At 39.1% G+C, this 27,964-nt stretch overlaps 1 protein-coding gene and 1 long non-coding RNA gene across 7 annotated transcripts in view; one reads left to right on the plus strand and one right to left on the minus strand.

Annotated features, from left to right (window-relative positions):
• IL16 (interleukin 16) overlaps nt 1-18,148 on the minus strand; it is a 42,098-nt gene extending 23,950 nt beyond the window's left edge. For 2 of the 6 annotated variants that reach the window (XM_090148972.1, XM_090148971.1), the window contains exons 1-3: nt 17,624-18,148; nt 8,588-8,641; nt 3,838-4,249 (exon numbers count right to left, since the gene is read on the minus strand). In XM_090148972.1, coding sequence (XP_090005098.1) covers nt 3,838-4,249; nt 8,588-8,637 — 462 coding nt within the window. In that variant the 5' untranslated portion in view covers nt 8,638-8,641; nt 17,624-18,148. Of the gene's footprint in view, nt 1-3,837; nt 4,250-5,189; nt 5,257-8,587; nt 8,642-17,623 lie in introns of those variants that run through there. The other 4 variants (XM_090148975.1, XM_090148974.1, XM_090148973.1 and 1 more) reach the window with 4 other exon arrangements.
• LOC116225364 (uncharacterized) lies at nt 3,845-27,494 on the plus strand. Its single transcript, XR_004166044.2, has 4 exons — nt 3,845-3,929; nt 14,808-14,919; nt 26,008-26,115; nt 26,493-27,494. It is a non-coding gene; the product is annotated as an uncharacterized LOC116225364 (long non-coding RNA).
• The last annotated feature ends 470 nt before the right edge of the window (nt 27,495-27,964 follow it).

Consider the following 27,964-nt stretch of genomic DNA (forward strand, 5'->3'; position numbering starts at 1 on the left):
ATCTGGGCTCTGATTTGTTTTTTTGGGCAGCCTGTGCCCTGGCCTGTATGTTGCTGCATGCACTGTCTTAGTGTTACTGCTTCTTTTCCAATTTGCTCTGGGGATAGCATGGCCCTGATGTCACAAAAGCAAGAAGGCTGGGAAGATGGACAGAGAAAACAGAAAAAGGGAGGAGGAAACAGAAACGTCCAAATAAATGTAGTCTCCTCTACTTGCTTTGTTTTTCCATCCTCGCCATAGGCTCATGTTCAAGACATTACAGTCTGTTGCCATAACACTTATCCTGGTACCAAGGAGCCAGCTAACTGGCTTCTGCACAAAGGCAAGTTAATAAAAATAATTCTTGTGACAACCAGGGGAGAAAATGACCTTTTGTGTTTTTTCTTCTTCAAGCAGAGGGTCAGAAACCAAGGGAAGCAAGGACAGAGAATGATCTGGGACTGAATGGGGCAATGCAGATCAGCTTGAATCGAGTGTTTACATAAAGTCCTTCCCTTTTACAGTTTATTCTAGATGGTTTTTCACCCACTTCTGCCAGACTCACTGGTAACTGTCAGTGCTTCCCAGGCTGTCCTTGGTGCAGGGAGGAGGGCCCTTGACTGAAAAGGAATGCTTCTGGAAGCATCTCTCCAACCCTGTGAGACTGCTGCTTTCCAGAGAATGAGTCAATATTCTTTCTTCTTGTCCATCTGACAAACTACAAAGCCTCAGATTTTGTAATGGCAAGAGCAGGCAAGGCTGTCTTTGACAGTTTACTTTGTTAAATGCATCAGGTATCAGATGCTGCTTGCCATTTTTTTCTTTCTTTACAGGCCACCAAAAACCTGCTAATTTTGTGAGAAGCGAACTACAAAGGAGATCTTTTTATTTATAAATTGAGAAGCTGGTTTCCCAGCTGTGTCAGTGCTAGAGTAAGTGTGCCTCATCTTAGAAGCTAAGTGGTCCATGAGCTGGTTGGATGGATGATGCCCAAGTAATGCCACGTGCTGGAGGCACAACGAACTATAGTTGATCTGAGTGAATCTTGGAACATGGAAACCAAATGAATTATAAAACCGTTCTCATTACTGCTAGCACTCCATTTAGAGGAGGAAAAAAATCCTAGCTATTTAGAATATATAATGAAAGTAGAGGACATACATTGAAGTCTTTGGTGTGAGAGATTAATGGATCAGGCTGAGAAATCCTTTTCCAGGTAACATCTTACGGTGCATACGTTACATACCATAAGGTTTTGATCCAGCTTTTCTTTGCCTGGTTGTGCATGGTGATGTGTTATTTACTACTTTTGCTTTTTGTACAATCAACCAGACAGGAAGAAAGAAATGGCTGGGAAGTACATGAAATAATAGCTTTCTGGTGTAGTAAAAAGAGCAGTAGGGATGCAGAAGAGGAAAAATATGTGCCTCTGACCCATGTGCAGAAGTCCCAAAACGTTTTGCTTATGGCTTGTGTAACAGTGAATCTCATGCAATTGAGTGGGTGGCAGCCCTGGCCAAGGCAGAGAGGGTGGAACTAGATGATTTTTAAGGTCTCTTCCAATCCAAGCCATTCTATGATTCTATGAGATACTTTAGTTTTTGAGCAGAAGAGTGAAACTAATGTTTGGAAGACTGATGTTTCTGGTTCTCCCCTAGTCCTGAAGAAGGGAGGCACAGGGAGCATTAAATCACACTGCACTTCTAAACATTCTTCTCTGATTCCATGTTTAACAGCATAAAAATGAAGTTGTTCAGTTGCATGAGAATTACTATCACCTTCAGAGACATACTTAAGACTGTAGGAAATGGAAAGCAAAAGAGCAGTGGGATAACCTCAACAACGCCACAGAAAGAATGGAATCAATTTTCTTGAACAAAGGCAAGGATCCTTCAGCTCTGAATCACACATTGTGAATTGCTGAAGAGTCACGTGGAGATGAAGAGAGTGTCGTACTTTAAGACTTGAAAAACATTTCCTGACTCCTTTCTTAAACAGAGAATTTTCAAGTTTAAGATAAGACACACAGTATAGGAAGATGATGACAGGCTTGTGCCATATGGAAAATAGAAATCACTGCTTTCATAATACACCAACAAAGCCTCAGCATCAGCGATACAGATAAGGTCAGATGTAGCTGTTACTGAAGTTCATCCCACTTAGCATGCTGAGATAAGGCTTCTCACAGCCACTGATCCGTGACTCTGAAAGGCAGGAATATTAGTAAGTGGCATCTGAAGAAGTTTGTATGGTTATGAGAGCTCTGAAAAGGGAATTCAGCGTGTCTGTTACCTATAGTGTCAGTGAGCACCCCAACTGCACTGGTAAAGGCCTAATTCTGACTGATTTATGTCACTGTCCATCAGGTTCCTGATCCTGTTCAGTGACACTAACACACCAACCAGAGGGGGTTGATTCCCTCACCAGTGATACTTAACTGTACAACAGCATTAGGTATGAGAATTACTCTGTTCCCCAGATCCCTATTTGAGCTGTTTGTCATCTAGAAGACCAAATAACTTACAGTCTGCAATAAGATATTGAATAGTTCCACAAGGCTATGAATCACAGTGGTTATTGAAGCCTGCATGTTTTGAAGGTATGCAAGAAAGCAGGCTATAATAACTGACACATATCCAAGAAAACACTTCAGCTGTGCTAAAAAGAGAAAAGGGGAGAGTGACAGAGGCCAGCTCCTTCGTTATTCCCAGATGGGTATCAGCAGAATGTATACAGGCTGTTTCCAAATGAGAGGAAGTGCTATGGTTTTGCAGGTGTATTTTTGTATTTCGGTCATTTCCACCTAATTAGTTTTTCTGTCAGTGCAACAGAAACTTGGCTTGTTTTTTGTCTTTGTTCTGTGGTTTTGCCTAAGGGCTGACATACATCATCACCCAATTTCTGTTATGCTGCAGACTTTGCAGTATGGGACTACATGCTGTGATCATTAATAAGAAACTCAAAAAATTAGGGGAGATTCAGATTTCCAGTGCAATCTGTCTTTAGATGTAGAGGTCTGGTTTCATCAATTTCTACTGAAGGTAAGTAAAATAAAATAGAATATGTAAGAAAAATAGTGTAGGTGAAAGAAATATATGTGCTATTGTATAATATAAGAAATATAAGCCACTATTTGTACGTGTAAAAAGCAAATGATACAGGCTATTAGAATGGTCCTAGATGCCATGAAGATACAGGCTATTAAAAGTCATGTCACAGTTGCAGTGACACACCAACAGGGAGAGAAAAAATGAGCAATTAGGATACATCAGAAAGAAGGAAGCATTTCTGAAGGCTTCTGAAACATATTGCCTGGACTGAGAAATGGCCAGAAATCTGGGGTTAAAGTAGTTGATTCTAGATTAAAGGAAAATGTAATATTTTCATCTCTAGAGAAAGTGACATCTCTGGTTTAGAGCCATTACTCCCTCCTTCCTGAATCAGAGAGAAGGAACATCTGCCTGTGAAATCTCCTGTGTCTTTCATAGTATTAATATGATTTATACTTGCGTAGCTTGTGAGGTCTCGTATCATGCTTTACATGTGCATTTTTCTACAGTGACAGTTCTGTACGTTGAGTATAATACATATTGCAAGTAGAAAGCACCAGCTGTGCTAGTCTTCAACAGTGAATGGCCTAGCAGCCACTGGTTTCAGTGGAGTGCTAATCAGCAGGGTGCTACAGGGTGGTCAGGAAGCCAATACATTTTCATGCAGTTTATACACAGCAGAAACATTGCAAGCCCATAAGCTCTGAAAATGCCGAGTGGAATCCTATGTTCCTGAGAAGTATGAATTAACACATCTTGTAACTACTGCAATGGAAAACCTTACAATATAATACACCTCAATGCCTACCTTGATGAGTAACTTTCTTCTCATGTTGTTGCAGTTCTCATTTGCGGCTGCCTTGGACTGGGCTGTGCTGGTGATGACACATGGAGGATCAGGTGGGCTGTCTTCTGTCTCTGATGTGCTTGGCAGTTGTGCTCTAGGGCAGCAGTCAAATTCCTCTTGACCCCAGCTGGTGGAGATCTCAAAGGGATCGGGACATTTCTCATCGGGACTTGACCCATCATCACTGTTTCTGGCATTGCACAGTATAAGTGATCTTGAAATGGAGCGAAACTTTCTTGACTTCCTGTTGCCAGCATTGCTCTTTCGATCCATCTTCAGAGAGCTGGTGGTGCTGCTCTTTTTCCTATCGTTCTCCCATTTATGTGGCATGATCTCTTCAATAACTTTATCTGCTTCTCTGTTGCTAAATATCCTCCAGGAAAGGAAATATAAAATGTAAGTTGTAATATATCCCCACTTAATAACCTACACTACTGAAAAGCCCTAATGAATAAATCGAATCAACAGAGCCTTTCAGTCTGCTAACAGCCACGTGGTAGCTCATGACTTGCTAATTCTGTTTCTGTGCAGTGCTCTACTAAATTCGCCTTCACCTTTTCATTCTCTTCACATGCTCCCCGAGCACAATGGAGTGCTTTTAATAAATGTTTTTGATGCTTCCATTGTGCTGCTTCCCTTTGGCTTCTGCTGAATTTGCATGTTGAAATCCCAGATTGAAAAAGAAGATACTTTAAAAGCATTATTCTCTCCAGCTAACATTATCTGAAAAGAGGAAGCTCCTTTTGAAGTTTAATTCATGAAACCACTATAATTCAAAGAAGATTAATCAAATTGTCAACGTTAAGTTCTCTGCCTGGCACATCTGATTTGTAAGCGGCTTAGCAGAAGTAGATCTTAGCCACGAGAAGGTAAGGAATGTCAGGAGCTGTAAAGCTCCTACCTTTGCAGACCAGAACTCACTTAAGACTCACATTTACCAGTAATATAGAGATCCAGTGAAGCACTTTAGATGTGAATATCTGATTAGGAATTGAACTCTGTGAGGTTATATGGTTCCAATACATCAAACAAAAAGGGTTCCATTACAGGAATGGTTTGTTTCAGTGTGTGTTGCAGCAGAGCAGATTAAGAGAAAGTGGAAGAAATGCTATACAGTCAAGGTTTGGCAGAGGTTGGAGCTTTTGTAGAATGAAAAAAGTAATGAGCATGTTAAGATAATGAAGGGGATCTTTGTTAAAAGGACTTCCTTTTTCTCTCAAAAGGTTTGCAGAAATATTTTGTTGGGTACATGTCAGCAGTAGAAGAAAATTTCAACAAAAGCAAGTCTAAACCAATCACTTTGACTTACTCACTTGATTTTGATTCCTGTTTGTTACAAGAGCTTTTCTATCCACAATATCCGATTGATAGATGTTGAAACTAAAGGATGTGTGTAAATGAAAGAACGCTGTAAGTTTTATGCTGAAAATTGAAAATGGTTGTAATTTAAAAAGGCATTCTCAAGTATACCACTGAGAAAAGTTTGCACAATGCTTTACAAAGCAGTTAGCTGCTTGGTTTTGGTTCTGTGTAGAATTAAGTAGGAGCATCTGCACTTCGTATCCAAAATGTCACTGGTGATACAGAAACAGAAGGCAGACTTTCTAAAGGCTCTGTACAGCCATGACAAGAAACATAGGCCTGCAAGTTCTGACCAAGCCAGACCTATGTAATAAATCATAAGGATTATATTTTTCACTTTTTATGTTCTCATAGAAATAACAACAAAGAAAAATATATACATAGATGATAAACACTATGCAGCTGAGTACCCATCTCAAGGAGCTATATGGCATTGCTGGAGAAATATACAATTCAGTGTGAATCAGAGTTTGTTTGGATTTATAAAGGTAAAAAATTGTGTGTAGGTTTTTCAGGAGAAGGGAGGCCCTTTTTTCCACCAAGGCCTACAGTTCTTTCTGGTGTATTTGATAGATGATCTCCCATAGCTTCGAAGTATAAGTTACTTCTGTCCTAATATTGCTCTATTCCTCGATGTCTCATCCCAAGCAAAATCCCTAAGGTTTCAAAAACTCGTGCTAACACTTCAGAAACTTCTCAGGATTCCCAGCAAGACATTGTCCCATGGCAAAATTTAAGTTTGAACATTCTAGGGAACATGTCAATTTGAAGCAAATCATTGTGTTTTCTGCCTTGCTTCTGTATGTCTTTGGGAACCTCACTGCTGATCTGGAAAGTCCGATCCCACAGGGTAGGAACATTGCAGCTGAAGTCACTCAGCTCCCAGCCTTCCCCACTTTGGCACAGAATATTTTATTCAGTGCACAGAATCCTCTACTGGTTTTTAGAGAATACCTTCTCTTCTTATGAATAACATAATTTGCAACCCTGGCCAATTGCAGCCACAAGTGTGGATGGAGGACTGCCCAATGCTCCCTTTGTGGGCTGTAGGCTCAGATGTCCTATTCAGCATGAGCTCTGTGAGGACAGAGGGGATGGGGAAGAGGTTGACAAAGAGCTCAGCTTTAATGCATGGTCTTTTTGGTTGACTTGCAATATTATTTCTCTAGGATTAATCTCCCTTTCTGCAGTACTGAGAGAAGTTTGTTTTTAGGGCCTCTATGGTGAAACTTAGTTTGAAATGCAGAGATGAAAGTGCAATGAATTACATTAGAACAGTAATTTTGAGAACTGAAGTAAGAAGTTGTTGACATAATTCAGTATCACAAGCTTGCAATTTTTATATGTTTTTTCATTGATTACATTAGTTACAAGCTGGCTGACATTTATTGCTACTAATACATGAAGACCTTCAAGGCTTGCAGATTTTTATTGATTGTGTTTTTAGCATTTTGGCTAGCTCAAAACTTCATATACCGTAACTTGTATGTATTTTCAATATGTGAGTTACAAAACCTGCTTATGTTGTAAAGTTGGTGTTGCATTTCTTGCATGTCTGAAGGCATCTTAGAGGAAGAGGAAAATGAAATCTGGTTCAAATCATTGAACCAGAGTGTGGACTTGAAAAAAACAATAGGATTGTCAGGATGAGGGGAGCTTCACACCTGGCTGTCATATTGGGGTAACTTCTGCAAGTAACTCTCCTCAGCATCTAGGTAGAAAGCAACAGAGCTAACTGGCCATGGAACATGCAGCCCTTGAAAGTCTGCAAAAGTGACTGTTGATCCTTCTGTGGTTCTTGCAATCACTATTAGATATGAGCAAGTGTCAGAAATGAGCCTGAGTTGTGCATTCAGACCTAAACAATCTTGCCTTTGGGGAAAAATTAGAAGAAATAGCATTTTTCATTCAAGGATTTCTGTGTTGTACAAACATTAACTGCACTCTTGCTTCCCTGAAGAGAGAGAATTTTTAAAGAGCCATTAAGCAATGGGTAGCAGAGGACTTAATAGCTTAATGGTCAAAATACTGCTCTCTGGAGACTGGTATGCTAGAATGAAGGATGGGGAGAGATGTGGGAGCCCTTCCTCACTCTGCCTGAGGCTGCTGAGCTTAAGAGCATCAGTACCAAGCACTGCCATCAGTAGTAAGTGCTTCAGAAGGTGTATCTGACTATTTCTAAGCACCTGGGATGCAGGGCACATAGAAGCACCTGTTGAAACAGGGAAGGAAACATTGCTCTAAGTGCACTCTTCCTTCCCACCCCCCAACAATGCTCCTGCAAAATATTACCCTTGGCAGAGAGAACATCTTTTTTTGCCATGTTGCATCAGTCATTTCCCCTACCCTCTCCCTCACCTCCATCAGAACTCTGTTAGCTCAAAGACCAAATTTAACCCTGACTTACCAGGTATCCCAAGGAAAGCCAGCAGCTGCAGTGAAAATAAACCCAACAGACCTGGAGATTTCCAGTTAAATACTTGCTTTTGCTCCTAACTAAAACAGCATCCTTTCCAGGACTGCTGGTCCATAAGTGACAGAAATACAGGAGGCACCAAAAACATATTCTATACATTTTTCAATAAAAATATCCAAAAATATTATTTTACACAGAAAACAATATCATAAGTGCTAGAGAAGCTTTATGATTCATTGCCATATTCCACCAAATTTAATTCAAAGTATCATGAGCACAGACAATTACTTCGAAGTCAGTTCTCCAAACCATTCATCTCTTCCTCCTGTGCACTCACTGCTTGTCATTTTCTCTTGCCATTCTTATACCTTCAGCATGCCTGATGGAAGTTGTCTGTGGTTTGTAATGCAAACCAAATGTTCTTTCTCTCTTTTTTTTTTTTTTTTTAACCCAAGCTTTATTTTTCCAGCTTTAAGTCTAAAAAGCCTTAACTCAGTCTGTCTTCTGCAAACAAAGTAAATTATTTGAGCAGTGCCCATTTGGTTCAAATTTTTGGTTGGATATTATACCAAGCATTTACAAGATGTAAATAATTTGATGTAGCTCCCAGACTGAATGGGAATAAATTGCTGTTAACCATGCAGTAGGAAAGTTAGAACTTTTCTTTACTAGCAAGACAAGTTTTACATTACCAAGTGCTAACAGCGTGATATCTTCCATCCCATTTTAATCTAGATCTTGTGATCTCCATCAGATTCATTACTGAGCAGTACTATTAGAACTGAATTGTTGCAGAAGCCAAGGATTTCCAGGCAGTAGGAAGAGGTAGAAATTTGGAAACACTAATAAAAGACTAAGAAACTCTTGAGAGTTGAATTTACAGTTTAAAAAAACCTCTAATTCTTAAATAAAAATGCAAAAGGAGGAACTTACAACAGCGAGGCAGACAAACCTGACTCCTGCAGAAGGCTGTTCCTCTTCATAGGCCTGGCAAAAAAAGACAGAGTGAATAATTGAAAACACACTCTGATGGTGTCACGTGGTTTGGTTTCAGTAATTCTGCTCAGTACATTGGAACGGAGCTATTGTTTCCTAATTGAAGAAAATGTCAGCAAGGATAGATAAACAAAAGCAATGGGATGCAGTATTGGGGAAACTTTCCAGCGAGCTCCCAGCTACCCATAGGCGACAAGACTATTTAAGGAGTTTGTGTAATTTGTTTTTACCCATCGCTTTCTGGTCTTAGGATTGATGGGGTCCCAGCATGCTGAACCTACTGGGGAGTGGGGGGGAATTTGTGTTAATCAAGTGCAGGATTTCCTGCTGGATGCTGAGAAGGCAAGCGTGTTTCTTGTAATTTTTAGTAGATATTTTAAACATGATGCCAGTAAGAATTTCATAAGCAGTTTCTGTTCCAGGAGCAACTTCTGAATGCCAATCCTTTGTTTCTCACCGTGAAGTGGCACGGTCTCTTTAACCAGCCAGCTCTTAGATGTTCTCCCCTTGATGTGCTAAACTGCAATTTTGTAATCCAATCTTATCAAGGACTCAGAAAACTCATCAGTTAGAGTCTGCTCTTATCCACCTGTCAATTCCCAGCTCTTCTCACACAGTAACAACTGAAACATACTTTCTCTCAGTTGTTGAATCCTAATATTCAACCTGAGCTACTGCTGGTGCAACTTAAGGCCGTTACCTGCTGTTCTTACCATTGTTACATGGGAGAAGAGGCCAAGACCCCCTTTGCTACAATCTCCTTTCAGGGAGTTGAGTAGAACTGATAGTTTGTGGGAACATTCCAAGGAGGTGTCCCTGTTTCAATCAATCAGTGTTAGCTGTCTCAGAATTTTTTGAAAATGTACAAACTGACTTATCCCTATCTTCCATTGAAAGCAGCCACACAAGTTGGCTGTTAGGTTGGGTGTTCACAAAGATTTCTTCTCAGAGTGGTGCTGCAGAGGCACAGCTGCCCAGGGAGGTGGTGGAGTCACCATCTCTGGATGTGCTCAAAAAACATGTGGATGTGGCACTGAGGGAGGTGGTCAGTGGGCATGGTGGGGCTGTGCTGGTGGTTGGGCTGAATGATCTTAGTGGTCCTTTCTATCCTTAATGATTCTGTGATTCTGTACTTTCCAGGAAAATCTGAAGAAAAACCTGAATTTTACATGTGGCCCTGCCTGCTCATGGAAATAGCCAATGAAAGTGTTTAGACACCTGCTACCCTTTGTATTATGTAGCCTGATGATTCTGGTTTTATTGGTCTATCACTAAATTCACAAAGGAGAGAGTTTAAAATGGGTTGTAAAATTTTGCTTACGTTGTCTCATGTTTAGTGGTCTCCTGTGAGTTCTAGATAAAATGTGGGCAGTGAATACGAGCATCTGGTCTGTGAGAATGACATATCAGGGCAAAAAGTGCAGCTGAAATCTCTGCTTTGTGCAGCACCTACTGCAGCCCTGAAACTCCCTGCCCCTGATAATACAATTGTGACTAATTTATATTTAAAGCGCTTACAAAATGAAAAGAATTTGGCATTATTTTTCCAACAAATAGATCTTCAGGGTATGGGTTTTAACTTGGGTGACCATAAATATGTTATGTTAGCTCTGCTTTTTGAATGCTAATCCTATAGAAGAGCCATGATTTTGATGCTGAGTAGCGAACAATGGATATCAAGTAGCTTTCCTGGAAAGACGGAAAAGTAGGGATATGATTTTGTGCTTTAGCAAACAGTTCCTCACTAAGCTTAAATTGAGAGAATATTGGCCTTGTGTATAAAATGAAATTTTATACTGTCAGTACCACAAAATCCAAATATCTATCAGGAAGCAGAGCTATGTACTGTTTACCATTGAGCTGCCTTGCACTGTAACATACACGTTTTTGTTTAGCAATAGAGCACTCATTCACACGAATTCTTAACAGTCCCTGTGTTTTGATCCAAGCTGATTGAGCCGGAAGCTCAGAAGGATTGGAAAGCTTTTTTTATTATTATTATTATTCCCATTGTCATATGCTATTGCATTTCCTGACTATGGGCTGAATTCTGTAGTCCTTAAGCCACTGGAAGTTTTGTTCATTCTGAATCTGGATTTCTGCCAGAGCCAGCAGCAGAAGCAGAAATATCACAAGGAGGGGCTGTATTTTCATGATGTTTCACTGTAACCTTTTGCAGTTTTTTTCCATCTACTCTGTACAGTAATTGTTCAGCGCCCAGCGGTGAACTGAAAAGCACATTTTTAGAAGCCGTAAGGAAAAAGAGACAGAGCCTCTCCTGCGCCTGCTGTGTTGTGCTAATGGTATGCTTTAATACTGGATCCTGTGGTCAATCTTCATTACATAGCTAAAAGGAATCATACCAGGAAAGGGGCAATAAACACTGATCAGATGCTCGATTTTTTTATGAAAGGATTGAAATGATGTGGACTCTTTCCACTGAGAGGAGCTGAATTGTTAAATGTTTATGAAATAATAGTTGGTATAAGGAAAGTCAGCTGGGTTTCTTTACTGTCTTCTCATATAAGGGACAAGAAAGAAAAAATGCAATAAAGTGAAGAGTTCAAATAAATAAAAGGAAATACTTAAAATCTAAAGCACAGTTAATATATGGAACAAGAAGCTAGCAGAAATGAGTCCTTTGAAGTTAGCTGTTTGCCTTTGATTTCAGCAGGACAGAGATTTCACCCCAAGAGATGAATAAATGAAAATATCTGCAGTTCAAGGAAGAGAGCATGCAGAAGGAGCAACAGCTCTTGCTGCACAGTAAATGTCCAACAGTACCATTCCCAGGCAAAGTGATGCTTCTGTCCTGGGTTAGGAGACTCTTTTCTGACATCTGGTGTTAGTCTCTGATGGAAGTGAGAGGAGGAAATAGAGAAGCCACTAAACGTATTGCTTATGAGTTCTTCTGTCTCACCTAGAATCCAGATGTGTCTGGAACCAGAGCAGATACGGGAGCTGATCCCTCTTCCCCTCAAATTATTTTCCAAATCCAGAGATTTGGATTCTAGAGGACAAATTTGCAGACTATTCAGTACTAAATATTTTGCCTGTTGCTACTGGTGATAACCTTTTCCAAAAAGGAGCATATAAATTTAAGCAGAACTTTTGCATTGGGCCAATCTACTAATGATGGAACACAGCCTCAGACCTGATTTCTACCCAACTCCATACTTGTGATAATAGGAGAATTAGCCAATAGTTTGAGGTATGCTAGCTTTTGTCCTGTCCTTATATTGCTCTGCAAACTGATGAATTACGGAATCACAGAATGGTAGGGGTTGGAAGGGACCTCTGGAGATTATCTAGTCTAACCCGCTACTAAGCATGTTTTTACAGTATGTTATACAAGAATTAGTTTTATCTTAATCACAGACACAGTTTTCACACATTGCCTGTTTCAGAAAGCAGTTATGTTGCACAAGACGGTCCGTCTTCTCATTGCTAAGCCAGGACTGGATTAGTCACTTCAGTCTTGGGTTGTGAAGCTTTTACTCTGCCTCCCATCCATCAAAACATAGCAACGTAGGAATGGGTATATTTAATCATCCTATCAGCACAGTTCATCCAGTATCTCTTTCCAACAAAGGCTAATGGCAATTGCTTCAATAGAATTAGCTTGGAAAAAAATAATCAGCATTCAGGAAGTGTTTCTTCTGAGTGCCTTGTTGATAAGAAGAGGCTGATACCCTGAGGTTTTGTGTGTATTCCAGAATTGCTGGAGCTTTTTACATTATGGTTGGATAGCATTGTTTTAGCAGAGGCTACATGAGGCCCATAATGGATTAGTAGTGCAGTATGTCAAGTTAGGTAAATCTCTTTCCAGTTCCTTTCATCACTTAGTACCTGCTTTTGCCAGGAAGCACAAAGAATTTTCTTCTGAAGATGAAATGAATCTTGTGTTAAGTAACTGTAATTTATCCACTTCTGTCTCCCATTAAGTTTTGATTATCTGGAGGCAATGAGTTTCATGTGTTACGTAAAAATATACTTCCTTGTACTTGCTTCAGATTTGCTGCATCTAGGATTATTCTAGGAAAAATGCCCTGCTCTTCAAGCCTTTGTAGAATCCTCTTCTCATTGATCTCTTCACTGATGTCATCCTCTATCTTCCACATACTTCTATCTTTCCTTTTGCTGCCCCTCCTTTCCCTCAGTGTCATGCTGCTTTCATACATTTGGATCTCCTCCCTTTTCTTCAGATCCTTTTTTAAGTCCACTTCCTTTTTCAAGCTTTGTTACCTGACTCTTTCATAATGGTATCCAGCTTTGCAGCTTCTTCTGTTTCCAAGTGAAATGCCTCCCTGTGACTTAATCAAGGTTCCTAGGCCTTGTATTCCCAACTACACGTGCATTGCATGACATGTACTCTCACTCTCTCTGACATTCTCAATGCAGAATATGTTATTCTGTACGTACCATGCTTTGTTTACAGAAAAGTATCCCATGTGGTCCAAAGAAATACAGCATTAAGAGATTATCTAACTGAGCAGTAACGGCAGAGTCGGTGTGAGGAACATTGACTGTAGCCATGGTATGGTAGATGAGGCCTAGCAAGAATAGTACCCTGCGAGCAAAGTGTTTTGAGTTGTGCTTATTTATTTTAATATTTTTGTATTGGGTCTACAGACTATGCATAAGTGATTGTGGTGATCTTGGAGAAATACTACAGGATATTTGTGTTTGAGCTATGAAACTGCTAAATATCAGGTACTGAAGACCAGATCTGTCAATTTTTTGTGAAGCCATTGAGTGATATAGAGTTCACGGGAGTAATAAAATCATTGTGAGCTTGCCTGTATGTTGTCATTCTAATTTAAAGCAAATTTTTTAAAGGTTATGACATTACTTCCTCATTCTGCATTTCCAATCACATAATGTTCCTTTTTCATCTGATTTTGCATTCCTTCTGATTTATAGTCCCCTGAACTGTAAGTTGAAATAAGGGGCCCTTTAGTTTGAATGAAAGGGGAATTATTAATTGCCAAAACTATGATTCATCGAGCAAAAAAGTAAAGGGCAGAAGAAAACTGAACTTAGTCCGCATACAAAAATCATATGAAAAATTTCTCTGAATGTTTCATGAGTTCAGTGTTAGGAGGTGTATTTAGGTCTGTCTGGTCTTCCATTCTATTGTGAGTCTTTGTTGGGTTGTGTCATATTTGTTGCTACTGCGCTTTGTTTTATGCCTTGAGAAGCCAGATACGAATGAAGTACTGAAAAGATGACTACATTTTGTCTCTCTGAGGACTATTGGCAGAATTTTCTTCTTTGCCACTTTCAAAGCCCGATCTCAGTCTCAATGAAGGTCTATACTTCGCCATCCCTTAGCATGCCATAGGTAGTATGCATGGTCCTGTCTTGGTTGCTGGCTTTGATGGATCTTGGTGGGGACTTTTGTATCAATTTAGCTTTTTCAGTGGTTGATGAGGAATTATGTAATCTCTTCTTCTTAGATATCTATGCCTAAATAAGACTTCACTGCTTTTATAGATTGTCACTTCTGTTGCAAGGTTTTAGCAGAAGCCACATCTGAATATTTGTCATTCCTGATGCCTGGCAGAGGTAAAGCTACTTAACGCTGCCACTTCTCTGCACAAAGTCTTCAAGACCCTTCACATTTCTGCTGCTTTACTTTATCACTAAGTCTGTGACAATTAGGATGAGGCTGAGCTGATGGTTTTTATTTGTGGCATTGAGGATACCAGCATAAAGCTCCAGTGGCAGCTGCCTTGCTCTTCACTTCTGTGCTGTAGCTTCTCACAGTGATATGAGTCACAGTGAGCACCACATCCATTTCTAGCAAGCATTATTGTTGACAGCAAGATGACACCAAATTATCTCACAGGTTTCTTGTGGTTGAAACTGTATAATCTGTCGCAAAAAAATAGCTCCCTGGTAAGACACAAAGCAGAATGACTCTGGTGCTTCATAAGATCTGATGACACCCTGCCTGTAGGTGTGATAGATGATGCAAGAGCCAGATTTAGCATCCTAAGCACTGAAGAATCTCATGTTTTGGGGAGACGGCTTTTCTCACAGACTTTGAGATAAGCCTACACCTTTGGAGCAGTGCCTGATGGTAAATAACAGCAGCCAAGAGATCTCCTGAGGATTCCTGACATTGGTTTTACTTTTTTTTTTTTTCCTACAGAATCACAGATTTAACGCTCAGAAGATGTTGTTGCAATGAGTTGGTCTCATCAATCTGACAAAGAGAACTTTAAGCTGTACGTCCTGTTTGATGACAATGATTTCTGCTTCAGGTAAAGCATCTATTTTAGGATAAGCATCAAATTTGGCTGAAAAGACATTATCTCACTAGTCTTGAGAACTTGCACTATGCACAGATAGACTGTAAGTTACTGTTTCTTTTAAATGTCTCTGTATCCACATACTCATTGACTCTTATTTTGACATTTGTCCAGAAGAGCTTGAAAAATTAATGTTTGGCACATTAAAGACCTTCATCACTTCCCCAGAATTTTTTTTTTTAATTATTATTATTTTTTAATTAGTGAGGAGGAGGGAGTTCAGGTGTCACGAAACTTTACTGCGTTTCTTAACATTTGATAATTTTTCTACTTTTGTGACGTGTTTCAACACTGAAAAACAACCGTTGATTTCACAGTGTCTGTAGTCCAGGACTACCAGATAGTGGGTAAGTAACCTCCATAGCATTAGGAAGAGTTTCCTTACTCCATAAGAAGCCATTATAACTCACATCACTGCTGTATGTTTGTTTTGTGGCTGATGTAGGTGACATTTTCTGGTGTGCTTTCTTCGTGTGTGCTCACTTTTTAGTAGGAATCCAGAGAATATCTAATATTCTCTCAATAAGAAATAATACAAAATCCTTTGTTTCAGCTTGAATTTCCCAAAAGGAACAGTCTTTTCTGGTATTTGAATATTGGGTATTTGAGTGCCAAGTAATTGTCCAACATCATGTTCCAAGTCAACCATGTAATCATCACTGGAACCCAAGATTTCTAGTTTGGTTCCCTTTCCTTTTTCTTCAACATCTTCTAATCTGATGATAAATATTGTCATTCAGTTTGGGAAATGAACGTTCAAAGATGTGACTTAAATAAGAATTAGAGGGGTAAGAATACCCAGATTTTGGGTGGTTACTTATAAAAAAGAGGAGTTTCAAAGGTTTGAGGTTTTTTTTGTTTGCATCTTTTTGGTTGTTGGTTTTTTGGTTGTTGGTTTGTGGTTTTTTTTTGAGGGGGGGGGAAGGAGAGGACCACTGTTTATGGCCAAAACAAAGGACCTTTATGCATAAACCAGACAAAAGGTGTTAAGGTTTTGTCAATATCAGTTTGAACTCCCCATTAATCTTTGGCAGTTGCTTAAAGTACATATAACTGAACCTCATCAACCATCCACTCACTCATAAAGTAGTCACATTCTGCCACAGCCCAGTTTTTGACAGAGCACTTAGTGGAGATCTCCTTCTAGTTCTGATAGTGACCTGAATATTGGACAGTAGATAAGTTTACTTCCCCTCCTGTTCCCAATCCTTGTCCATGGAAATGAGGTGTGGCAGTCACCTTCTTTCTTGGATGGGAAGGGATAAAAGGTACTATAAGATAATTAAATTGTACTCTTTTAATTAGACAGAACAACTGTTCTTAGAAATAAACAACTCTTCTTAGAAACCAATTATTTGTTCCTGTCAAATAAGGATATCCTGTACCAATCCATCTCGTTATGCAGAATATATTGCATACAAAGTTCATTCTATATGATAATTCTGGAAACATAACAGCTGACTGCGTCTCCCCAGGGGCTGCAGGCCAGGAGGTGTGTGCTTGGTTCTGAGCATGCCAGCTGCACAGAAATGAGGTTACAATGGCAGTACAGACATACATCACCAGTGTCCGTGGGTTACACCAGCCTGCATGTTTTTTCTGTAGGCTCATGCTGCATGAATCAGCTACTAATGAGGTCCATAATAAAGGAGACTATTAAGTGAACACTGCATTAATAATGTTGGCAAAGTCCCGAGACTACAGACGTTATTTATAGCATATGACTAAACAAATATGCATCTCCTTTGAGGCTGAGACTCTGGGCTAATTTACTGATTTCCTGCACAGGCTGGTTCATGTGGAGATTTCAGTAAATAGTGCATTTGGATGTCTTGTTTGGAAGTATGTTTTGAAACACTAATCATATTAATATTGAATTCTAAAACGGATTGGAAATCTGTGTGTTTTCTGAGGATTACGTCGTGCTCCTGTCCGGTTCTTGTGGAAATGTGTTTTTCTGCATTGCTTCTTTAAGGAAAATAAAAGATTTGAGGAGTACTGCCTGCAGCTCACTCTTGAAATGAGCAGAAAGGTTAGAAACAGTTCTGAAAAATGATGAACTTTAGCAAAAGCCAAAAAAAATTACATATCCTCTTCTTTACAACCTGCTTCAAAATGAATTCCTTTTTCTTTTTTTTTTTTTTTTAATGGAGATTAATTGCTATTGAGAGAGAAATGAAGATTTAAATGTATTTGAGTAATGAATCGCTTGATTTTTGCTTTTGTTTTTTGTCTGCCTCAAATATAGCAAGTTTAGAGAGGCCTTCAGAACTGCAGGAAGCTGCAAGCTCACAAAATTCCCTTGTACAGTCTGCTGATTTTATGTGTGTCAGGAGAAATAGGAGAAATATTATACAGCAAAGTGAATGTGTCTGAACTAAGACACTTCCATGCACAGCATCTCTCTTTTAAGTAGTAAGGCTGATTATTCAACAACTCCCTTTAAATTTCTCATGTAACTTAAGAAGAAAACAGCCATGACAACGTATAGAAAGGCAAAAATACAGTTTGTGAAACACCTCTGCTTTTATGTCTTATCTGATTACTCTCCTCGTTTAAATTCCCGAATAAAAACAGTTGAAAATGACACATACTGACATGTAAAAACAGTTGGCTGTATGATGGCCGAAGAGTTTGATAAGAAAATATCACTTACCATTGCCAAGTATCTTCTTACTTAGGTTCGTTATTATCATCCCCTCTTAGGCATGGAACACACTGCAGAGTCAGCTCCCGGCGTGTTGAACACTTGACAAAATAATAAATGCAGTGCAACTCCACAGTGTTTGGATATTTGACTGTAGCTCCTGAACACTCAAAGTGACTACTCAATATAACAATTTTTCCTTAGCAGAAAATGCCTTGCTATTTGCCAGCAAATCTTTAATGCTTTAGATTGGGTATTTCCAACTACCGCCCTACTTGTGAGGCAGATGTGTATAAAAGAGATGTTATTTCACTGAATCAACCACTGAGATCGTAACCCTTTTCCTGTACCACAAACAGAAATGTAAAACCTCAGACTTTCCTTTTGGACTTCACTGACTTGTGTCTGTTGTAAGAAAGCAAAACACAACTACTCCAAAGGCTAATATATGGAAAAATGTGTTAAAATGTTTTAGATCATCTCAATACCTCTAATTCCTGCCATTCATTGGTTAACTGGCTCGTTCTGTGTTTATGTAGTTGCATGGTACAAATACAACACCTAAACTCCTTGCCCAAAGTTGAAATGATTCATTTATTACTTTTAGCCCAAAAAGAAAGGGGGGCTGAGGGGGGAAGAAGAAAGAAAATACACAGTGTTCATTTAACCCAAGTGAGTGAAAACGCCTTTCATAAGCTCTGCAAGGGCTTGAGGAACTTGGTCTTGGGTGAATAAAGTCTGTGTAGTGGAGCAAATGGTTTTGTCTCAGGATGACAGGAATTAAGCTAAAGCAAAGGTAAACCTGGACATGTTTTGAAAAGAAGGTTAGGAAAGGAGGTGCAAATGGTTTTTGTATCAGAGTGCTTTAGGGGGGGGTTCGTTTTTTTGGGGAAGGGGAGGAGGCAGAAGGAGAAGGGCAGGAGGAAGCAGGAGTGTTTGTGGGGGTTCCTAAGTCCCTGCCAGTGCTCTGTGCTCTGAAATTACATCACTGGTCAGTGTTAATTTATGTCTTTTTTGTGAGGTAATTACCTTAAATACATAGTATATAGTTTTCCATCTTCTGAGTGCATATAAATATGAGTAAATTAAATGTTGTAGTCACTGTGGAGAAAGCACAAGAGGGACTGTGACTGGGGGCTGTACTAAATTAGAAGTGGGGACCAAGACTGAGTAAAGACATCTCTGCTGCATTGCCTATACTGGGGAGATCCATGTGATAAGCCACATCCATAGGATGTACCACACTGATTTCTGATACTGGCTGTGGACTCAGTCAGTTACTGGGAGGAATAGAAATACAATGGGTAGTCCTTGTTTTCCCTGCCTGTGTCCCAGCCACAATATGAGTACCTCTAGCATAGCTCTGATGGGACAGTGTTATTCTGCCTTCATTCATCATCTAGATGGGCATTAGACTTAATCAGATTCTAGCACTAACAGCTTGTTTCAGGACCACAGCTGGAATCAGCATGTCTAGACTAGCACTGATTTATTCCTGGCTCCCAGACCTATGTGCAAGCTACTATTCCATATGCTTTTTGTTAGGGGTAATAATGCCATTTCACAGCATAACTTTCTTTTTTCTTTTTGTTTTTTTTTTCTCTTTCTCTTTTCTTGAAATTAGAATTTATTTTAATATGTGGGAAAATACCCTGCTCCTGCTCTGGATGAGACTGCTGCCAATTCTGCTGACACAGAGCAAGCTTCCAGATAAACAAAAAAAGTTCACAAAGGAAACAGTTAAATTTTCTGACTGCTGTCTCTCTCACACAGAAAATGCTAAATGCATTTGTAAGTTATATAAAACTGCATCAGTTCATATTTTCCCTTGCTCGTTTCACAGCCCAGGGACCTAGTGACATCTCAGGCTCTCAAGAGCCCAGTCATAAAAATCCTCTGCAGAAAACAACACTGCCTCACTCCACACCCTCCTGCTGCTGGGCAGATGAGTTTCCCATTTTCCTCACTTATCCTCAGACTAAACAATGTTAAATTTACCAAATCTGACATCTATGTTCGGCAAGCACTCTACCCTAGGAACCACAGAGGTTGAGGTATATCATGTCCATAATTCACAGGACAGCTTTCAAGCTGTCACATCAGGCCATTAGGAGAGATACTTCTGTTTTAATTAATACCTAAACAATATATGCATTGAGAATGGATGGTGTGTGTGTGGGAGGGTTCTTCTGCTGTAAGTTAACCTCTGGTTTTGTTTTTTCTAGTTTACTGTCAGTAGTAAGCAAGGATGTTAACCATATCATGCCCATCTGTCAGCGGTCTGCAGAGCATGGAGCAGCTGCCTGCTGTGTAGGTATTGCAAGGGAGGTTGATGATGGATGGTCAGCAGTGCTGATTGTATGACAGCAGAGCTGAGGGAGTTATGGTGATGAGCTGTGCCTGCAGCAAGGGAAAATGTGTCATAAAGCCATGTTGGGAGCAGTGGGGTAATTGGTGAGTGATGGTGGGAGCAGCTGAGGGTAGGTCAGGTTTGGTATGTTTGGGTGTGAGACAAGGAGAGATGTAGGGGATGAAAAGGGAAGGATTCTGGTTAAGGTGCTGGACTGGACCTGGGGATGTACGTTATGTTTGAATAGAAGGTGATGGGTACAGCACCAGCTGAGTGTGAACGAGATGAGAAGCGGTGCTGGGTTGGGCCTTGTATTGAATTTAGGGGAGAGCAGAGAGGAACTGACCTTTTTTTGTTGGAAATAATGTGCCCAAAAGAGGCTATTCTGTGCATCACTTTTCGTTCATTCATCTCTGTAGATATGACAAAGGTAAGTGCTTTCATCTGTCCTTATTTACAAACTGGTGAACTGAGAAGCAGGTGAGTTGTTTAGAGAAGGATGATTTGAATGATGTCACAATTCTGACACTATTAAAAATCTTTCATTTTGTAGATGTTTATCTCTGCCTTTAAATCCCTTTTAATTCCCTTTTTCTTGTGTTAGATATTTCTTTTCATAGAATGAAAGCAAAATAAGCTACTCTTAAAATGTAGAATAAGTTATTGATGTAATTGATGGTATTGTTATTATTTCCAGCATTATTCTTCAATTCATCCTTAATACAGCTTGACATCTTGTTTGCTTTTTTTGACCACTGCTGTGCACTGAGCAGAAGTTTCCATTAAGCTGTTCACAGTAACGCCTAGATCTTTTCTTGAGTGATTTTGCAAACCATCAGTGTATATGAATAGTTCAAGTTGTTCCTTTCATTACACATTACTTCACGCTTACCTACACAAAATTTCTGCTGCCATCTTGTTTCCCAGGCCCTTATTTTTTTTTATTTTTTAAGTATTGCTTTTTCTTGCTGCTTTGACACTGAGGGAAGAGCTTGTGTGGGTCTCAGACTGCTTTAGCAAATGAAAATGAGAAATGGAGAGGGCCTGGAGGATGCAGTTCTTAGTGTGCACCAGGCCATCCACCCTTGCTGTGGATGCAATCTGGGAAGTGGATGTGTGTGCTAAAAAAGCACCAAGAATGAACAGCTGAACTGCCGAATAAAGCTTTAGAAGAGCTGCTCTGTGTCCAGTTGAATCAGAAATACAGTTTTCAAAAAGCTGTTCATAGTTAAGCTAATTAGAGCATTCTGGAATGTTTATTCTGCTCTGTGCAATTTACCACAGCAGCAGTGAACTGTTTGGGGTATGGCAGCTGGCTTTATTTCAGCAGATAATACTCTTGTAACCAGTTTGAGAAGCTATGTTTCTGTTCAGTTGTTTCTTCTGAAAAGCGTGCCCGTTCATTCATATTACATTCATGTCTTTCTGGTTTGGAAGAATGTAATGTAACAATTGGTAAAATTGGATAAAATAGATTTGCCACCTTAATGGTTTGTTTTCTTTCCCCCAAGTGAAGCTATTGATGATAACTCCCAAGGTGATGCCCTGATTGCTCTCAAAGTACAAATGTGACATAGACAATGAATTCACAGCCTTTAAACACAACATTTTGTATTCCATGAGCAGTGGCTTTACCTTATCAGGATCTGTTTGCAGTAATGGGAACTATATGTTCAAACTATATTTAACTGTTTCAAAGATTTATTTATTTACTAATCTTGAAAACAGTCTTTCAAGTGAGCGTTTTTAACTTTGATCAACAAGGGAGAAAATTATCAACACAAAACTTCACAGTCACTGAAGAATATAACTGTTATATAACTATAAGCTTTATTTGACCAATAAATTGGAAATATGACTCTTTATTGCTTATTTCTGTAGAGAAAATAATATCTGTTCACCTGTAGAAGTTTAGTGTTATCTTAGATTCTGCCCAGATAGCCCTACAAATTTAAAAACCATCCCGAACAGCTTTAGTTTGTTCTTGTTCTCTGTAGTTTTGGTTTCATGGATAAGTTTTCTATATTCTTTAAGAACTCTTTCACTACCAATTCAGTTTCACCTTCACTTTCCCACCCTCAGGAAGCATGTCGTGGCCAATAGTGCTGTTCATTGCAGGCATGAAAACTCCGCCTGATGAATACTCCTTTCATGGCATTTACGCAGGAGAATTGTCCTCAGTTAATTGCAGTGTTCCTTTAGAAAAATTGCCCTACCTCAGCACATTTAGATGTTCTGTGTTGTAGAATAACTTGAAACATAAATCATCATTCTGCATTTATACCAATTCTGACAACATCTTTCTTTACAACATGAAACTTGCATTATTATAGAAAACCTATAATTGCTATATGCCACTTGGGCTGACCAAAAAGCCTTCACCACTTGTACGTAACACTTCTAAAACCAAACAGCTGTGCTGTGTAACGGCCAATGGCTGGTAGAAATCAACATTGCCTTTTTTCTTTTTGTGATGAATGAATGTTCTGTTTTCAGACATGGTCGCTTAGATGAAATGGTTATTCCCCAAATCCTTGTTAAGCTAATTTCATAGGAAGCAGGAATTTGTGTTGGTGTTTCTGAATTCTGTGTTAAGTCTGGTGTTCAGTAGAAACCATTCACAAGTCCCAAAGTGTGATGCTGTTTAAAGCACTTCAGGACAAAATTCCATAACCGCCTAATATGGCATTACCAGTTGATATGTACAGTTAGATATTAATTAGCATGGGACAAAGGAAAATGTTGAAATATGAGAACTTCTGGAAGCATCAAAATTCTCAATGACCAGTGAGAACAATAAGCTGTGTTCTACAGGAGGTCATGTACTGCAATTATTGAAATAGCTCTCTGAATTGCTTTTAAACAAGTAGTTACTTGTGTATGAAAAAGGAATGTGGGGAAAAGAAAACTGATTGAGAGAACTTTTGTCATGATGGAAGTTAGCAATTTTGTTGTTAATTAAGCATGCAAAATTTGGTGTGATCTGACAGCATACATACGCAGAAATATTTTACAGTACATTTTAGAATTCCAGGACATTTATGAACAATAACAACATTTTCTTTGCAATATTTCTGTGGTGTTCTTATAAGCACCTACAAAACATCCACAAAGCTGTTTCCAGTATCTTCTCTAGGGAAGAATTATGCCCACGTATCAGACAGGAACACTGATGCATAGACATGGTAAATGAGAGGTGAAAATGTATGTGACATAGGTATGACCAAGAGTGGAATAGAATACTGTTACCTGTATTAGTTGGGGAAATGGAAGGGGTTTTCAGTTTGCTTGAAAGAGTGACTGTAGATTCAGTGATCAAATGCAGAGGATTCTTGGCCTTCAATAGTCTCTTTATTCTTCATCTACTGTGATCGACAATCCAAGATGGTGCCACGAAAGCAAAAGGCACAGTGTATTGCCTGAGATCTATCAATTTACCATGCATGTGGTCCATCCCTGTTTTTTTGTAAGATTTAAGGTTTATTATTTTATTATGGTTTATTATTTTATTTCTGTCTCTTCTATATTCTGAAGTAACAACCGAGCAGTTGTTTGTGGAAAAGTTTAAGGTTCATCAGGTATAAGCATGAATTTGTTAAGCCATGCAGCTCTGTTCTCTGAGTGACTGCCTCATCCTCTGCTGCTCATCTCTCAGCTCGCCAAAGATGTTACAGCCGTCCATTTTCTTCAAGAACTCACTAGGCTGCGGTCAACTGTTTTATTCCCCAGTCTCCCATTTTATCCTGCTTGGCTTCCCCTCTCCAGATAACAGGTTGGAACACAGTCGTTAGTTCTTTTTCAAATTGTCCATTCTGTGAAAGAATTTGAGTGCTGATGGATTCTACTGTACCTGCTTGGGGCTTCAGATGCCACAAGAGGTGGGGGAAAAAAGAAAATGAGATCCTGATTTTTTATTTCAGGTCCAAAATATTTTATTGGCTATAACTGTTTCTTTTCAATATGGTCAGTCTTGCCAGAATTCCATGTTTGATCCAAAGTTGACATTTCAATAAGAAAGTTTTGAAGAACAAATTTTGTCTGCCCTTTTGGCAGCAAATTCAGGAAACGCAACAAATATATTAGGGCTTTATCACGGCATTTAAACCACTAAGATTAAAGGTCACTTTTGTTGTAATTACAATTATTGAGCACACAGACTGTCTACTCAGTGTGTCAACATGTTCTAAAGAGACTGGTTTAGGAGGAACAAAGAGCTCAACTTCATACACTGGCCTGTCTCTGGGCAACTTCTCAGCCTCAAGTAGAACCTGAGGTCAGCTGGATTTGTGCAGCAAGCACAAAGGGGGAAGGGATGGAAAAAAAGGGGGACAAGGTGAAAGCATAAAGTGTAGCAAGAATGTTATTCTGGATTAACAGATGATGTGAAGTCATTTATAAGCAGGCTTGAATATTAATATACTCAGGACCACTCAAAATTGTGCTGAAAGAACCAATTATTTCAGGTAGTTTCAAAAGAAACCAGTTAATATTTTTAGCTGAGGAGAGATAGGTCTCTTTCATGCACTGAGCTACATGCTATTGCTGTGTCAGCTTTAAAGTATTCAGTATGGGTTTTTGTGTCTAATGCTAATTCATTTCTATTTTTATAAATCTATGTATATATATACACATGTATGTATATACATTTATATGCAAAATACAATTATTTTCATGTTCAGTTAAATTCACTGGCTGCTTGCAAGACTATAATACATCTTGGGTGTTCTGGCTGAACTGGTGCTGCCAAAACTGTCAGCAGAAAGACCGGAAAGTCTGATGAACCTTAAACTTTTCCCCAAACAACTGCTCGGTTGTTTCTTCAGGATACAGAAGAGACAGAAAGCCCAGGCAAGAGAGGAATGGTTGAAAACCAGGCAGGAAGGATAGAAATTGCTATCCAATATGGATTTCACAAACTGCTGTGTTTCATTTTTTATAAACAATAATAATAATCTGTGCTAAATTGCATTTTAGAAGTTTTAAGCTTTATTAAAATGTTGCTTATAAAAAAAGATAACTCCAGCTTTTTTCAGATCAGTGCTTATTCACTAGTTTCTTGCTTTCATTCTGCTTGGGATGTAATGGTTTTATGCATTTTATTTGAAACATTCTCAGAAACAGCTACGTGCCATTATTGAAAGGGATTTTCATAGTCAGATGGAGATCTTCACAGGCATGCATCACCTAAGTGCTAACAGTTTTTACTCAAACAAGACAAAGAAACAGCACTCCAGTTTCTCAGGACTGGTGCCACTTCTGGACTTAAGCTAAAAGCTGGTTAGTTATTTTTATTTGATACGCCATATAATTAAATAACTAAATATATATAGAAAAATAAATACTGGCACATATAATTCTTATTTCCCAACGTGGGTTTGTCAGACCCACAGGGACAGCGCTGTGGTTTGTGGGCTCTTCTCCTAGCAACTCCTATTAACGTCAGACTCACTTGGGCAGCTGCATCTTTGTACCCCACACCGAGAGTTTACTACTTGGCGCTGTTTTATGTGTAGATTTCACGTGCCTGTATCTCTGGTTATTTGCACCAGGTCTACTTCAATTTCCTGTCATCGTTCAACCACTTTTAATAACAGCTTTAGGCTATTGCATAGTGAATGTCTCTGCCTTAGTTGTTCGTATTTGGAAAAAAGATGAAGATACGGTCCCTGCCCCAAGGAACCTATAATTAAAACAAGACCAGCATTATAGAAACATATATACTAGCTGGCCTGCAACTGGATGGTCTGTTTCATTTTGTTTTGACGTACCACACAAGGCAGCGTTTAGCAGATGTTGGGAAATGAGCTCTCCGAGTTTTTCATATAAACATACAGCAGAGATGTAAGGATATGAATTAATTTCATCAGCAAATGTGGATATTAATGTCATCAGGCATTTTCTAATGTTTGTGCCTATTCTGTTGCACTTTGAGTCCTTCTGGACAAAAACATGGAAACATCTTGAGAGATACCTAATCTAATCGGATATCTATCTGGCAATGCTTTCTAGCATAGCACTGATGTTTTGTTCTCTTGTATTAAAGGTGCTGCTTTGTGCCAGCCTACCAACCAAAAGAAATAAAAGAAGAAGAAGAAAAGGGTGTAAACTCATCACAGACCCTCCATACACAAGGCTGATGATAAAACAGAAGGTGAGGGGGAGGGCAACACCTGGGCCAAAGCCTATAACTTTTGAGAAATGGAGCTGACAAAATGATACAAAGATTTCTTAAGTTCCACCTGTGTTTGATGTCTTTCATATTTTTTATTCAATGTATTTTTCTTCTGTAGTCTTCCTAGCTGAGTTTTCATACATCTAAGTGTCTCCAAAGAAGATTTTAGAGGGATGTTTCCCCACCCCAAATTGCAGTGGTTGTGCAATATTAATTTAGGGTGAATGGGCACAGATGTTATCAAAATCACCCTCTCACCTGTCAACTCCACCCAAGTTTCCAGTGCTCGGATATTTTCTTCCACTGCTATGTGGAATTTCTAATTTTAATAGTCTTTTTTTTTTTTTCCCCTTCAGATGTTTTATCCAGTTACAAAGCCTGCACGTGGCTTCCTCCTCTGATGAGCTGGCTGAGCCAAAACAGTACCTCACTAAATAGAAATAGCAGCCTCTGAAGGTACTGATGGGTACAGAGTGAAAGAGTGGGGTCTTGGTCTGAGCGCTACAAGAGGACATCATAGCCATTGCAAATCAGTAAGGTTGAACAATATGACAAGGCAGAGGAGAAGTGATTTGATGAGAAATGTGAGTCGAGTGAATGTGCAAAAATGCAGGGAAAGTGAAAAGGCAGATGGATAGTGGATTTTTATTTTCCAGCGTTACCTCTGTGTCAGTTAACTATCAGTTAACTGTCTTTGTTGACTCTTTGAGTTCTCTACCTCTTCTTTATTTCAATATGATGGATGCTCACATGCATCCAAACAGCAAAACATACAGATGTGAATTCTCCCTGTACCTCCAAAATGCCATATTAGCACAGCACTAAATCTGAAATAACGCACCCTGCCTCTCAACAGAAACTAAGGATCAGCTTCATGCTAATGGCTTTTGAGCTGCCTGAAAGTGAGTTTTATCTGCCCACAATGTACTTTGTAGATCTATCCTCATTGGGTCTAATTTGGAAGAAGCAATAAAGCTTTCCTAACGCACGATTTTGCTTTTTGTTGGTATATGTCAGAGTGCTTTACAAATGAGGCGAGCATCACTGTCTGTAGTTCTTGGGTTGCAAAACTGGAACAATCAAAATATAACACGCACCCTTAGTTTGCACAATGACATGGTTCAGATCTCCATTACCCTATCAATTAGACCCTACTGTGTCTCTAAGTGGCAGTCACTGGAGTGTTTAAGTTCTGAGTTAATATTCAGTCCATATTAAAACCTGTGATTAGCAATAAATGTCCCACAACTGTCAAATTAGAAACACTGCAGTGTATTCATTGAGCCTGCATTTTTCTAGTTTACTGCCTACAAAATCAACATAGAATTATGTCAGTCTATTATGAAAATGTGTGGAATCTTAACCTCTGTAAACTGGGTTAAGTAGTAACAGTGTCACTATAAAAATACACATCATTTACTGCACATCAAGTTTCCTATCTTTACAGAGAATCTGAATGAAAAAGTTCCTAAAGTATGTTTTGGTTACAAATTAATATTCCAATTAGTTTTGTTTAAGAAATTGATATCACACAGTGCACAATGTTGTACATTATTCTGTCTACATTTGTTGCTTAAACTGATTTTATTTTCTACAAAGACAAGAAAACATTGCTCACACCTCATGGCCCAGAATTTGAGCTTGATTCAATCTGGTTCTTTAGTGCCATTGTATCAGGGACTCAATTGAATGTAAATGATTCAGGTTGTTTTAACACATGTAACAATAATCCTGCTGGCAATAATCACAGTGTTTAAAAGAATGTGGTGCCATCGTGTGGACTATATTAAGAAGTGTTAAAAAAAAAGTTGCAAAAGAAAAAAATATA

Source organism: Phasianus colchicus, chromosome 12 (genome assembly GCF_987193195.1).
Source record: "Phasianus colchicus chromosome 12, bPhaCol1.hap1.1, whole genome shotgun sequence".
Taxonomy (NCBI): Eukaryota; Metazoa; Chordata; class Aves; order Galliformes; family Phasianidae; genus Phasianus; species Phasianus colchicus.